Source organism: Agelaius phoeniceus, chromosome 3 (assembly GCF_051311805.1).
Source record: "Agelaius phoeniceus isolate bAgePho1 chromosome 3, bAgePho1.hap1, whole genome shotgun sequence".
Taxonomy (NCBI): Eukaryota; Metazoa; Chordata; class Aves; order Passeriformes; family Icteridae; genus Agelaius; species Agelaius phoeniceus.
In genome coordinates, this window is record NC_135267.1 from 36,175,134 (window position 1) to 36,189,666 (window position 14,533).

General features: G+C 36.4%; 1 protein-coding gene across 1 annotated transcript in view; it reads left to right on the plus strand.

Moving 5' to 3' along the window:
- Nucleotides 1–14,499, plus strand: part of CPSF3 (cleavage and polyadenylation specific factor 3) — a 19,348-nt gene extending 4,849 nt beyond the window's left edge. Inside the window, exons 7-18 of the mRNA XM_054630162.2 lie at nucleotides 998–1,148; nucleotides 3,355–3,530; nucleotides 4,059–4,217; nucleotides 4,961–5,107; nucleotides 6,066–6,218; nucleotides 6,627–6,735; nucleotides 7,461–7,559; nucleotides 8,620–8,714; nucleotides 9,259–9,346; nucleotides 11,386–11,455; nucleotides 12,040–12,136; nucleotides 14,061–14,499. Coding sequence (XP_054486137.2) covers nucleotides 998–1,148; nucleotides 3,355–3,530; nucleotides 4,059–4,217; nucleotides 4,961–5,107; nucleotides 6,066–6,218; nucleotides 6,627–6,735; nucleotides 7,461–7,559; nucleotides 8,620–8,714; nucleotides 9,259–9,346; nucleotides 11,386–11,455; nucleotides 12,040–12,136; nucleotides 14,061–14,162 — 1,446 coding nt within the window. The 3' untranslated portion in view covers nucleotides 14,163–14,499. The remainder of the gene's footprint in view (nucleotides 1–997; nucleotides 1,149–3,354; nucleotides 3,531–4,058; nucleotides 4,218–4,960; nucleotides 5,108–6,065; nucleotides 6,219–6,626; nucleotides 6,736–7,460; nucleotides 7,560–8,619; nucleotides 8,715–9,258; nucleotides 9,347–11,385; nucleotides 11,456–12,039; nucleotides 12,137–14,060) is intronic.
- Nucleotides 14,500–14,533: the final 34 nt, after the last annotated feature.

Here is a 14,533-nt window from a genome sequence, read left to right on the forward strand (position 1 = left end):
AGTTTTGCAAAATGATTTCTTTCTGTTAGTGATTAGTTATGGATTAGGGGTATGACTTGACTAAAGCCAAAACAGAATGACAAAGACAGTGAGATTTAGAGAGAGGGATTTGTGTTAAATATCCAAAATACTTGGGTACTCAGAACTCTGACGTTGCTTCCTATTGTGTTGAAAAGTCTAATTACAATTTTATAATTCTTCTGATGAAGCTCCTTAAGACTCTAGACAGACCTTTCTGAGATGGGAGATTTATTTGATTTTGACTTGTGTTACACCAACCCAAATTTAACCAGACATCTCTTTTAGTGGATCCTAACCTAGTTCCAGATATGTTAAGAATTTGTCCTTGGTGGAGGGGCCCTGAGTGTTATTCCATAGTTTTGTTTTGTTTTCTGAGTGAAATTATTTTTTTCTGGACCCATGGTTGGAAAACAGCCGCTCAAGGGAAACTTTATAAGTAACAGTTTTGGTTTGGAAACAAACACTGGGAACTTATAGAATTATTTCATTTACTGTGTCCCTTCTGGCTGTTCTCTGTAACTGATAATCTAATTTTAAGTCACATCAAAATCATGTGTTTTGTGTAATTCCTATATTTGAAGTCTGAGGTTAAACCATGGCACATGTACCACTATAGGCCCTGTCAGTGTGGTCATCAAAGCTCTGGCAGCATTTGCAGTTAGGAAAATAAGTGTGTTACATTGGAAACCTCTTAAAAGAAGTATTGAAATTAATAGCTCTAACTTTTTTAGTGCCAACAGGATCTGTCTGTCTAAATTGCTTGGAGGGATTTGGGAGCAGGGAAGTTTTGGTTATTTGCCTTGGCGGGATGGTTTTGGGAACTTGGGGGAACTTTTCCCTCTCTTTGACCTCTCTCCTTCCTCTCCCCAACATGTTAACACCAGTATGTTTATCTGCTTTTTGTGGTTGGGTTCAGAGAAGATGAGGAATTACTCTGTGTGTCAGGCCTTTCAATGCTGTGTCTGTCCATCTGCAGGAATCCACCTATGGCACTCACATTCACGAGAAGAGGGAAGAGCGGGAGGCGAGGTTCTGCAACACCGTTCACGACATCGTCAACAGAGGGGGCCGAGGCCTCATCCCTGTGTTTGCCCTGGGCCGAGCTCAGGAACTGCTCCTAATCTTAGGTATGGACCTTCCCAGCTGCTCTTAATGGAAGGGCACAGAAAGGGATTTAGAATGTTTTCAGGTATCATAATTCCTTGAACAACTCTTCAGCCATTTTACAGTGTGTTGTTTACCTGATAATTTAATATATAATGCATGTTTGTTCAAATGCAAAAGGTCCAGTAAACCGACCAGCAGTTCTGCTTTGTGAAGTAGGATGGGAGACCTAGAAAGGAGGAGATGATGGTGTGATAATATGTGCTTGGCTTTTGAATCTTTTTGAATCAGGATTTCAGCAATTAGGGACAATTATTACAAACAGAAAAATAACAACAACAAGTTACAACAGCAACTGTTCTACTTAAACTGTATTGCTAAAAAAAGGGGTATATTTTCTTCTGAAGTTCTGCTATTTTTGCACTTTTAATTTACAAACCTGAACGAAACGCTCTTTATAGGAAAAGCTTAGAAGACACTTCTAACACTTCTGAAGTCCTAATAATAATGAAAAGTAAATTAGGCTTTCGAACAAAAGTGAGAACTACCCATGAACACAACAAGCTACTTCACATAAAATATATAGATAGTTACAAGGTACTTAAGAAAAAACAGCTTTTAAGTAAATGATTCCCAGGCCTCTCTTCTTCCTTTTAGCACATTTAATTTGTACTGTTATGTGATTTTTTTCACTAGTCTTTCTGCTCATTCAAGGGCTGGCAAGATCAAAAGAAAACTATCTCAAGCTTAAAATGCTTATATTTAGGGGTGTTGAATATGAAGTGATCCCTAAACTACTTGAAATCTTTCTCACTTTTCATTTCAGTTTTAGCTCAGTATTAGAAAACTAGTTTATTTTCAAAATGTCTTACTAGTCTATTCAAATGTAAACAAGAAATCCAGATCTAGGCATGCAGTAGTATTTGATGTTGTAGAATTATTTACTACTTGTCATTGATTGTGAGGGGTTTTTTTAATTTCTAGAGAACATAAAAACTGAGTATTTTCAACCTTGTGTGGCCATTAGGTTGTAATTTGTTTGCCTCTCTTTGCTGTGTGTAGTTATTAAACTGAGTTTCTAAAGATAAGCTTGAAAATATATCTAGGAAAGCTAGACATGCAATTGGATGCTTAATTAGGTAGAAAATGCAATTGCATCTCACATGCCTACGCAGCTGAGCCTGTAGGCTTCTGTGTTTATTTCTCTTCTTTCTGTAACTGTATGACAAAAATGAAATACTGGGTTATGGTGTAGAAAATGATGGTGATGAATTCAGTTTGTGCCTGGTTATCTTTCACTGGCTGTTTCCACCTTACTCCTGAGCTAATTAAGGTAGCCATGGCAGTGAGCCTCTCTGAAATGTTGTGAGAAGCTTTGCCTGCAAATCAGAAATGTTAGGTAAAAGCACAATGTAGTGTCATTGTAAATGCACAAATACAGCCAAAAGAGTGTACCTCTATTTTTGGACTATTTTGTCTCAATTGTGCAACATAAGTATCATTCAGACTAGCAGAAATGTATCCAAATGAGAGAGTACAGCTGCATTCAGATCTCTTCTTTGTGTTTAGGAAAGGCCATGGCTACTGTCAACAATGATAAAATAAGTTGTGGTTAACGGAGGCTCTTTCCTTGTTTTTGTTCCTGTTGGGCTTGTAAAGTATAACTATTGGTGCTATACATAAAGCCAGGCTTGATAATGGAGTGATTCCTTCTCACCTTGAACTCCATGGATTTATTTTACAGAATGTTCATACAGTGAATTCTCACAAACAAATCTGTGTGCAGATGTCTTAGATGTAGAATTAATATTTGACAGGGACATAGAAGCTTTATTTTATTGTCATAAACGTAGAGTTATTGCAGAGTAGTCTCATGTATACTTTATAGCTTGTAGCTGAAGGTGGTGGTTGATTGAAATTTGACCTGCTGAAAGGATCTGAAGTTCACCTTTGTCATGTTTGTTTGCATGATTGTACTGGTTGTATATAGTTCTAGCTGGTGACTGTTTTAGAAAAGCAGATGAAAGCAAAGAGGCTGTGATGGTGATTTTCTGTACTAAAAATGAAAAAGCCCACTGGTAAATCTGTTTTACAGGAATTACTGATGTTTCTGAGAAGCACACACTTTATAAATAATCCTATGGACGGAATTTTGTGTTTTGTTGTTTGGTGGCTGGGTTTTTTTTTGTTTTGTCCTTTTTTATTATTTTGTTTGTTTTGTGTTTTTAGATGAATACTGGCAGAATCATCCTGAACTGCATGATATCCCCATATACTATGCCTCCTCTTTGGCCAAGAAGTGTATGGCAGTTTATCAGACATACGTCAATGCCATGAACGACAAAATCCGCAAGCAAATTAACATCAACAATCCTTTTGTTTTCAAGCATATTAGTAATCTGAAGGTAAGGCTTGAGATTCTCACAAAAAGGTGAATGTGACAGAAGAGTTCATATTTGCTCAATAGTTTGCATGTTTAATATCCTGATACCAGAGAATATTCTGAGTTGGAAGGTTACACAGGGATCATGGAGTCCAGCTCTGAAGTGAGTGGCCCCTCCAGGGATTGAACCCACAACCTTGATGTGTTTTTAGCACGATGCTGTAATCAGCTGAGCCAATCAATATCCTTAATATCCTAATAGGTTGATTAGATGCTGGTTTATATCTGAGTTATCTGCTGTCCCAGTGCTCAGAGGGCTGTTTGAGAGAATCTTATGCCCCAACATTTTTTCCACTTCAGATCCCTGTGCTTGCAGTTTACTCCTTGTGGGTATCAGTAAGAGGAATTTTCCTGCAAAGGGCACTTTTTATGAGGATGGGGTATAATCTGTGAACACAGGGCCCTTCTTGTATGTTGTGTAAGGGTGCAGCCGAGCTGTGCTTTGTTTAAGTGAGCTGTGGTAACTGATATTCCCATTGTGTCTTTCTAGAGTATGGATCACTTTGATGACATTGGCCCCAGTGTTGTGATGGCTTCCCCAGGTATGATGCAGAGTGGCTTATCCAGGGAGTTGTTTGAGAGCTGGTGCACAGATAAGAGAAATGGAGTCATTATCGCAGGGTACTGCGTTGAAGGAACTCTTGCCAAGGTGAGTTGGTAATGCACCACAACCTCTTAATTACAGATAGCATTCATGTTAGGTTTTGAAAGAATTGGTCAATAGGAAGTGTCTTTATGTGATTTACTGAGATTGTTGTTGGGTATGTATGAGTATGTAGTCAAAACTGATTGCTTTTGGCTAATACTAATGAAAAGTACAGATGGTTTGCATATGGTCATTTCCAGTGATATTATATAGAACAATCTTTTCTAGGGGCAAGATATGCGAAGGAATGATTGGTACTTTAGACCTCTCCACTGCTTAATTTTTCAAGAAGGTAGCTCTAATCATAATTCTAGAGAAGTTGATATTAAGTCTAACACTACTTATGTGTCAGAGACCAGACTGCCTTGTGCACCTTGTGCCATTCACCATCTGTAGGGAATTAAATCCTTCCAAATTCAAGCAGGTAAAGGCAACCACAGCATCTAATTTTCCTTTAGAGATAGAAATCACACACTTGTTACTGTTTTGATACAAGTCAGAGAGATTTATCTGGAAGAAGCATGAGCCCCCAGAACAGCTGAGGATGCACAAGATGAAATGGTATGTTGTGCCTGTGTTTTTCATGTGTGAGTGTGTGTTCTGGGAAATTTGTGAGATTTTTTCACTGCTTCACATTTAACATGGCTGCCACTATTATTTCATTGATTTTTGAAATGTAAAGCTTTAGTTATACAGTGTGTATAGGAGGCTTTACTTTTTTAATTAAGGTGCTTTTTATTTTCTAGCACATCATGTCTGAACCTGAAGAGATCACAACTATGTCAGGGCAAAAACTCCCACTGAAGATGTCTGTGGATTACATTTCTTTCTCTGCTCACACAGATTATCAACAAACCAGTGAATTTATCCGGGCCCTGAAACCTCCACATGTGGTCAGTATCCATGCTGCCCTTTTCTCCAGAGTGGGATTCATCAAAACAGCTCACAGCCTTGAGTCAAGGCAGGGACTGGTGTCTAGCAGTAGCCAGCATGCCTGTGCTTTGAATAATTAAAGGTGGAGATTTTAATAATTTTTTGTCAAGTTATCTTAGCAAAGTAAAAATCAACTTGCTCTTGACTGTGTGCATGTGGGATCCCTGGGGATGACTTTGCAGACAATGGTGTTGGCCATAATCTTTTCCAGCAGTGTTTTGGGAAGTAAGATGCAGTATGGAAGTTGGGGATGCTGGTATTGGAATAATTCACTGGAATTGGCCCTGAAATAAATAAGAAAACATATGAGGTATGTGCAGACAGCAAAAGACGAAGGCAGCACTTGGAGGGAAAAGCATGAGCAAATCCAGGGAAGAAGAAGGTGTGAAGGACCAGAATGTGAAAATAGCAACTAGGATCTGAAACTGGTGGTGAAACAGTGTGCAAACACAGATAAGAAAGAAAAAAATCACAGAAGAGAAGAAAATTAACTTGGCAAAGAAAATAGTGAACTCTGAAGCATCCTCTTTGAATTGCATGTTTATTATGTTTATATCTACACACAGACAAAAATATAAAGCTAAGTGACTTCTGTTGAACTTAAATTAATATTTCCCTTTCATAATACAACAATATATTTGTGTGTGAAAACTTAAATAGGATCTCTGTAATGCACTCTGCTTGGTAGCATGGATTTTTCAGCTAATACTCAGGGCTGTGAAATCCCACCCTTGAAATTATGCAGAGAATTCACAGACACAACTGTAATTGAGCTCATGTTTCCTACACTGTGACCTCATGGAATTGCATTTTTATAAAGATGAGATAGAATATGGCAAATTTTTTGATAACTTGCTTACTAAACACATCTGGTTGGATAAACAATTTCTGCTAAGAGGAAAACTGTCTTTTTTATAGATTTTAGTTCATGGTGAGCAGAATGAAATGGCCAGATTGAAAGCAGCATTGATACGGGAGTATGAGGATAATGATGAAGTTCATATAGAAGTTCATAATCCTAGGAATACTGAAGCTGTGACATTAAACTTCAGAGGAGAAAAACTTGCCAAGGTATGAAATCAGTGTTTTCTTATATGTAGAACAGTATTTTCTTCTGGTGTAAAAATTGCACATTATCTTTGTAGCCTCTATTTTTAGTTGATTGATTTCAAATTGCATGTTGTCCAAGTATGTGAATGATTTGTGTTTAGTTGTATTTGGTGTTTGGTTCAGGGTTTTTTATTTTGATGGTTTTTTGTTGTTGTTTTGGGGATTTTTTTTTTTTTTTTTGGTTATTCACTCTTACAAACTTTTCTTGTGTTATGTCTCAGAAAGTTTTTAGGTAACTCCTTCTTTTGTTTTCAGAGTTAATTTTGTACTCTGATTTTTCTTAGAGATCCATATTTCATCTCCATAATTACTTGAAGCTGTGAATGCTTCAGATTGCTTTGATGCACTATATGTGTTTTTTCTCTCCAGGTGATGGGATCTTTAGCAGATAAGAAACCAGAGCAAGGACAGAGAATTTCTGGAATCCTAGTTAAAAGAAATTTTAACTATCACATCCTTTCTCCATGTGACCTTTCCAGTAAGTACAGACAGTTGTGTGATCAGTGGGTAATTGAAACTTACTGTGTCATTAAAACACTTATAATTCTGGGGTATTTTCCTGCAGTTTTGTGTATCATAAGCAAGTAGTGAACATCTTAGTTTTATTTCTTATTTGCCATAAGTTCTGAACTATCGTAGTGAGAAGAAATGCCTTTAACTCATTCACTCAAACTTAAAATCTTTTCTTTCTCTAACAAAAAAGAAGCAAAATTCCATTTCCCTTCTGGTTACTTAAAAGCTTTTCCTCTGGAAGAATATGCATAAAACATTCCAGTGAGAACCAAAAACACACTTCAATCAATAGTCCTACCATTTTCTAAAATGTCATTAGTTTTTAGTGTAAAAAGCTACAGAACACAGAAAATATTTGCATAGTCCTCCTATGCTTTTTATTACTCAGGGAATTGATCTGTTCTCAGAATAGAAGAGGAATTAAATCTGAGGTCAGAAGAGCTTGGGGGAAAGCAGTTCTGCTGCCCTAGTTCATTGTTTGTCTCTAATAGGCAGGATAATAAAACAAGCTGGTTTCCTAACCACAAATACATTATTTATCTTATAACAGATAAATTTACAAATTATCCTTTTTAGCCCCCTTGTCTCAAATGTATCAATGCTATTATTTATCTCTAATGACAATTCTGTTTATTAGACAGCAAATTCAGAGGGGTAGTTTTTAACATGCACTCTCTCAAATGGTTTCAGATTACACGGACTTGGCGATGAGCACGGTGACCCAGACCCAAGCCATCCCCTACACGGGCCCTTTCAATCTGCTCTCTTACCAGCTGCAGAAACTCACTGGTGCGTGCTGGGCAGCACACGGCCAGCACTCACACTGGCCAGCCTTTACAGCAACTTCCAGTCTTCAGAGGTCTTCTGAGTGGAGATTTCTTTGTATTTTACAGCTTACATTAGACTGTGCAGCTTCTGTCAGATGCAGTTCATGAGTGTAACACAGCTTTGGGGGGGATTCTTCTGCATTCATATTACAAAGTGATGAACATATAGAAATATAGAGCATAGCTGATTTCTGTCTCTGTCAGCCCCAAAGTGAGTGCTCTGGCCACTCTGATGGAAACTTTTATTAATTGGTCTTGTATCTCTAGCCCCAGATGAAATGGCTAATGCCACCCAGTTAATCAAAACAAGAGCTCTGCCCTCCTTTGGGACAGACAGCCTCGTCTGTGCCTCCCCAAGAGGCACGAATTGGCTTTTCCTGGATGAGAAGCCATTTAAACCTGACACTGGGATGATCCCCTGTGCCTCTCTCTGGCTTTCTCAAGGGTTAGGGGCAGCTCCTATGCTAGGTACACACACCTTGCAGATTCCTTTCCCAGATTTAAAGCTCAGAATTTTTTAAATTCTCTAGTGTCAGAATCTAGTTCATGTCACTAGTGAAGAGAACACCTATATTCAGTTGGGGTTCAGGTCTCATAACCCGAGTGCTAGCAGGCACACAAGTGCTTTTCTTTTAAGCTCTATGCTTATGTGAGCAATGGATTATCCTTTAAGGGGTATGAGCTGGTTACTTCTGCAAATGGAGCAGAATTAACTAAATTCCTCGTGTCTTTTCTTTTTTGTTGGTGTACTCACTCAGTGTACTAAGCTAGTCAAATGAAAGAATTCAAACCAAGTAAAGTGGCCAAAATTACCTAATAAAAAAACCCTAAACAATCCAGAACAATGAATATTGTCATGTAAGGAAAGAGAGTATGGGGTTCCATTTTGTGAGCTACTCTGAGAAGCTGTGATAACAGACAACCCCTCTTGTTCTTAAACTGACTTATTTCTTAGGCAAATAAAGTTAGTCTTGCTTCCAGTATAATTTCATTATTGCTAACCGTTTGTTGTCACTTCTTAGGTGATGTAGAAGAAATAGAAATCCAACAAAAACCAGCCCTGAAGGTTTTCAAAAATATTACGGTGATCCAGGAACCAGGCATGGTAGTCCTTGAGGTGGGCATTGGTGAGGGATAAAGAAGTATTTTGTTCTGCAGTTTCTTAAAAATAATACCATAGAGATGCTATGCAGAATTCAATGTTTTAAGTTTTCTGTTGTATAACAAGCACAGCAAAGGCTAGAACAAAGTTCCCCTTGAGCTGTGGTCCCGTGTGCATATGTGTTATTTGATTTATCCAGTGCCTGTTGGGTTTTTTTGCTGTATCTAATGAGTATAATGGCAGATTTGGTGCCCTTTTTTCATTTGGCAGATAGTAATTGGAAATAACATCAAATGGTGTTTCTTCCTCCCCCAAAGAGTTGTGGTAATTAATTATTTTGTAAAATATGCTTAGAAACATTCAAAAGCTTGAATTTTTCATGGGAAGTTACTGGAGTACACCCAGTTAAAAGTAGTTGATTTGGTGTGAAATGTATGACAGTCATTTGAAGGTGGAATTCAGAGAAAAGTAAAAAGGAGAATGCAATTAATGTTATATTGTCTTTATGCTGCATTATTCACTCAGTCTAAATCATGAATTCAATTTTTTTGTCTTCTAGTGGGTGGCAAATCCTGCTAATGATATGTATGCAGACACTGTGACAACTGTGATACTGGAAGTTCAGTCAAACCCCAAAATACAGAAAGGTATAAGTTTAGTGTATGATTATTTAACTGAGGCATTTCTTCCTATTTTTTTACATCAAGCTTAGAGGGAAATAATGCCTTCCAGTAGATTGCAATCCCCTTACTGTATTTCCTTGCCTTATGGAACTCACTAGGGAGTAATATTTGCTACTTAAAACAGAATTATAGGTTGGTCTTTGTTATTTGTGCCATATTCATTTGTTGAAACTTTCTCTTACATGGCAACTGATGACTGCCTGTGGAAAACATGGCCTTATTTAAAATAAGTTTTAAACCTTGTAAAAAAACCTAAAGTGATTAAGTTTTGTATGGCCCAGTCCAGGCCATTTTTGGATTCCATGATTCAGTGTGGACAGATATTTTCACTGGATTATTTTCACTGGATTACCCCTCTTGTCTTTTTATTATATATTTTAATAATTTTGTATAATAGCAGTCAGTGTTCCTTAGGGGTTTAGTCCCATACCTGACTCAACACATTTGTTAAAAATCCTTTCACCTGAGTTTATAAATTCCCATAACCGTTCTTTGTTTGGGGGTAAAGATTTTCCAGTCACCTTGACCTGAACAAATTCAGAGTATAATGATCTGATCTTGGTTGTGATAATTTTCACTATATAAGTCCTTCTGGCCATGTCCTCATGTTCTGCTCTATGAGACTGACCAAAAATAGAAATTTTATTTTTGAATGATACTTTGACCTCCTCTATTTTTTTTCCCTTTTTTATACAGATGGACAAAACTGTTTCACTGTTTTGCCAGATTTTTAAAATTTCTTATTGTAGTATCTGTCTTATCTTGTTTTTTCATAGTCCACATTTTCTCTGTATGATTTGTTAGTGACAGTATCTAGATTCTCCACCCTCCACCACCCTGAAATTAATTCTTTGTATTTTTATGGGCCTTTTAGCATTATCTCCCATGTTGTTTTATGGTGCTGATTTTGTCTGCTAATCTCAGGTGTGGCTTCTTTCAGTTTTTGGGTTTTTTTGTTCTTATTTGGGGTAAAAACATTTGAAAGAGTTCTTGCAGTTGCATATTTTAGGATATGTACACAGGATCAAAAGAGATCAAATTAAAATATCTTAAGTTATTGTTGCTTAGCTGACCATGTGCCTGTGTTTACCTTATTCCCAGGATGAAATTATATCTGGTTTAGTACATTCAGTTACTGTATCTTATCTAAGGAATGGTAAATTAAATATATTTATTCAGGGTTTTTTATTATTATTAAGATTTAAGCTCGGTCACTTGCAGTTGAAAAATTTTTCAAAGAATTAATCAGAAACTTACTACCACTGTGTTCTGAACTCTTCAGCTGATTTAGAAGTACTGAAAACAGTTTTTCAAAAGACTTAAAGTTTTTGTATCCATCAATGAAAAAGGTAGCAGTTTTCACAACTACCCTTTCCTCCAGACTTCTGACTCTTTTACAATCAAATACTTAAATAATTATGTTCAAAAGAAAAATCACTTGTTTTGCACTACCTCTTAATTTTGAAACCAGGTCTAAAAAAAGGTATTGCTTTTATTTCAGCCTCTCTATGCTGAAATATATTGCAGAAATGCCTGTGCTTATTACTGCTGCTCACATTCAGTATAAAACAAAACCGTCCAGTTTTATTTCATTTTATTTTATTCTCTGCATGCTCCCAGCCTCCATGATGTGGTAGTTTCATGTAATAAGAGAAAATGGAGGGATTATAAGCAACTGATAAAAGTAAATTATTTTCTCTATTAAGTAAAGGATATATGAGATGTAATGAGTGTTAAGAATAAACAGGAGAAGTAAAAACTCAGAATGTGAATTGTGAAATTTTTTACTTTAAAATATGATGAGAATAGGCATATGTAATGGAAATGTATGCATTTCCTTCAGTCTCATTTTTTTAAATACATTTTTTAATAAATTGTTTAAACATACTTTTTTTATTTTTTTATTGTTTTTCAGGAAAGTCAGTTTGTGAATAGTATCTATCAATTAGCCATTTTTCCCTCCCAGTAAATGTCTGTGAACGTAATTTTTTTTTTCTTTTCAGCTGCCGTAAATAAGATTTCCAAAAAAATAGATATGGATGTATATAGGAAGAGAATGGAGATCATGCTTCAGTAAGTTGATGTGTATTTTTCTAAAGGAAAATGAGCAATGTTAACCATATAAATAGAATAGCCTTAGTATAAAAGGGTTTAAAGATAGTTATGTAAAAATACTTCATGCAAATTTACTTCAGTCTAATTTCTGTGAAGGCCAGGAATTAAGTAAAGAAAGAGGTACAGTAAAAAGTTCTCAACACCATTAAAATTTTGAATACAGGGCCCAGTTATGTCTTCCAGAAGCAGATTTTTAAGTTTCCTCCAAAAGTTATGCTACAAATGGTTAATGAAAACAGCTTTGGATCACATCTCTTTTAAAACTTACTCTGAGTGTATTCTTTTATTTATGTAGAAATCTTGCCTCTTTCGAAACCAAAGGAAACCTTCCCTTTGTTTATGATGAGATTATTTTGGTAAAATTCTTACTGTTATTTGATACCCACTGTCATAATAAAGATTGATCTTCTTAATTACATCAGAGTGAGTTAAATAATCGTTGCTGAAAGGTGATACTCACCTGCCAAAGTGACCCCAGGGTTAATAGAAAAACCTAGGTTTGCTGTTTGACCACACCTTACACTCCTGGGTGTTTGCTTTAGGGATATGTTTGGAGAGGACTGTGTGAGTTCCAAAGATGACTCTGTGCTGTGCATCACAGTGGATGGAAAGACTGCCAACATTTCCCTGGACACTCGGGTATGTTAAGCAAAGCAAAGCACTTCTGTGTGTGCTGTGTTCAGCAGTCTCCTGCTGGCACACAGTGCTGCCTACACTGCCGTGTACTCACTTGCTAAGGAAATGTACTCGTATCAAAACAGAGCATTCTTAACTAAAAAATGCTAGCCATGTTTATGCAACAAATGCAGTATATTTGGGAAAAAAAACTAGTATTTTTCACCAGCTCAGTTGTATGAAAAAAATTTAAAAAGATTGTAGAAGAGAAATTGAGTTAACCCACAATTTTTTAAAAATGCTTTTAAAGCATGGCTCTGGTCTGAATAATTGAACAGCTACAGGGTAGGAATGTTGTTTGTTTTTTGGTTGTTTTTTTGCCATCTTGATCCTTTTGGAGCTAAATTGAAAGCCTGAAATACAAAAAGAAATACTTTATTAATTTACTAGCTTACAGAATTGGATGTCATGCATGTTAGAAGGGTGCTTTAAGAAGCCATCACACCTAGTAATTTGAATAATTTAAAACTGTTAAGAATGATTAAAACCATGTCCTTCATGTTCTTAAGCATTTTAACACACTGACTTTGTCATTACTAATAACATATTAAACATAGCTTGTGTATTGCCTCTATTCATAGCAGTAATATAATGAAAATTCATTCTATGGAGCACCTCTCATATGCTCTCCTTAAGGGGTCACAACAAATGTTTTAAGTGTTCTACAAACACAGAAGAAACCCTGCCAAAAATTTGTTACCTATTGAAACAAAACAAGTGAATGTTAATTATCTTAAGAAAATAGTGAGTTACAGTGGTTAACACACAACTTGTGCCATCTCTTTTCAATTCTTTAATAAAAAATCCTACATTTCAGTTTGTACATAGTGCAGAAAAATACAGGACTGGTGAAAGAACTCTTGAAATAAAGAAAAAAGTAACTAGACTGGAAAAGGATGCAACTGCTTAATCAAGGAGTTTGATTTCTTTTTTGTAATACATCATTATTGTTAAAAGATTTGTGTACTGACAGAAAGCCCAGTTCAGTTACAGCAGGGTGTATCTTTGCAGTACTTGCTGTGCAGTCTGTGTTGGCAATGGCAAGCTTGTGCCATTGTGAACCAGATTTTACAAGGCAGACCTGTCTTTCTTCACGTGTGTATGTATCTTATAAAACCTTATTTGCTTTAAAATAAAAAGCTGTTTAGTGTAGATCTGACTGGTGGGACACATGGATTTATTTTCCGTGTTAACACAGTGCTCTCGCAGTTAACATGATTTCAATAACATTGCTAGATAACATTAAATGCATGTTTGCTGTTTTAAGTGCCTTTTTTCTTCCCCCAAACCTTTATGGTTGGAAAAATCACAAGAGTAACAAGTTAATACTGAATTAAAGGAGGTGTAGTCCTAGAGTCTAGAAAGGCCACAGGACCAAGAACAGTATTACTACTCAAATGCTGTCCTCTGTTTCTGAGGTAGAGCAGTTGGGATTGTAGATCAACTTTCATGTTTGGGGTGGGCATCTTTTTCTAGGAAAATTTGTTTTAGTAAAAAATTAATTTACTTGGATTATTTTTGTGTAAATGTCATCATGTGTGTGGGAACATCTGTGTGGTGCCTGTACCTCTAGTGACTACATGTGTTTTGCATTGTTACCCTAATACAGTGTGAGTGAATTCACAGATAAAACAAAATCTCCAGGAATTGAATCTTGTGTGATTTTATTTGATTTCTAATCCAATGTAATCCACAAAATTTAGTGCATTTTACATAGCAGTTTTGAGCATAAGACTCGCTTAAGTCTTCTCTGAACTCCTCTACATGGTGGCTGCTGCTCTTGATAATTTCATGGCTGCTTTTTGTTTCCCCTTGGGAGCATTGTGTGGATGCTGACAGGGAGCATGAAGTGCCCACTGTTGTAACATCCTTCTCTTTCTGTTCCCAGACAGTTGACTGTGAGCCAGGGAGTGAAGATGACGAATCCCTTCGTGAAATGGTGGAACTGGCAGCACAGAGGCTTTATGATGCCCTCAGCCCTGTATACTGACCGCTGTAGATACTTAGGTTGCTTAAAAAAATCTTTTAAATTTTCAGTTTATTTGAGCTGGTTTTTTACAAGTAAATAGATTTTTTTCTTGAATAAGTCAAAGGTTTCAATTCTTTGAATGTGAAAGTGTTGAGTTATTTCACATAGTGGATCAGCAACCTCATAACAACTGTATTTGTGCATATAGATGCAATTAAATCAGGCAGAGTGAGCATATGTTCTCTTACGTGCACAAAAAAGAAATAATTCTCAACCTGATACAGAATTACAAAGATTAAATGGAGTTTTGTATTTTTGAATATTAAAACTGGTTGGAGGAGAAATTGTATGTATTGAATTTGCATATATAGTTTTGTTCCTGTTGAGGAAGT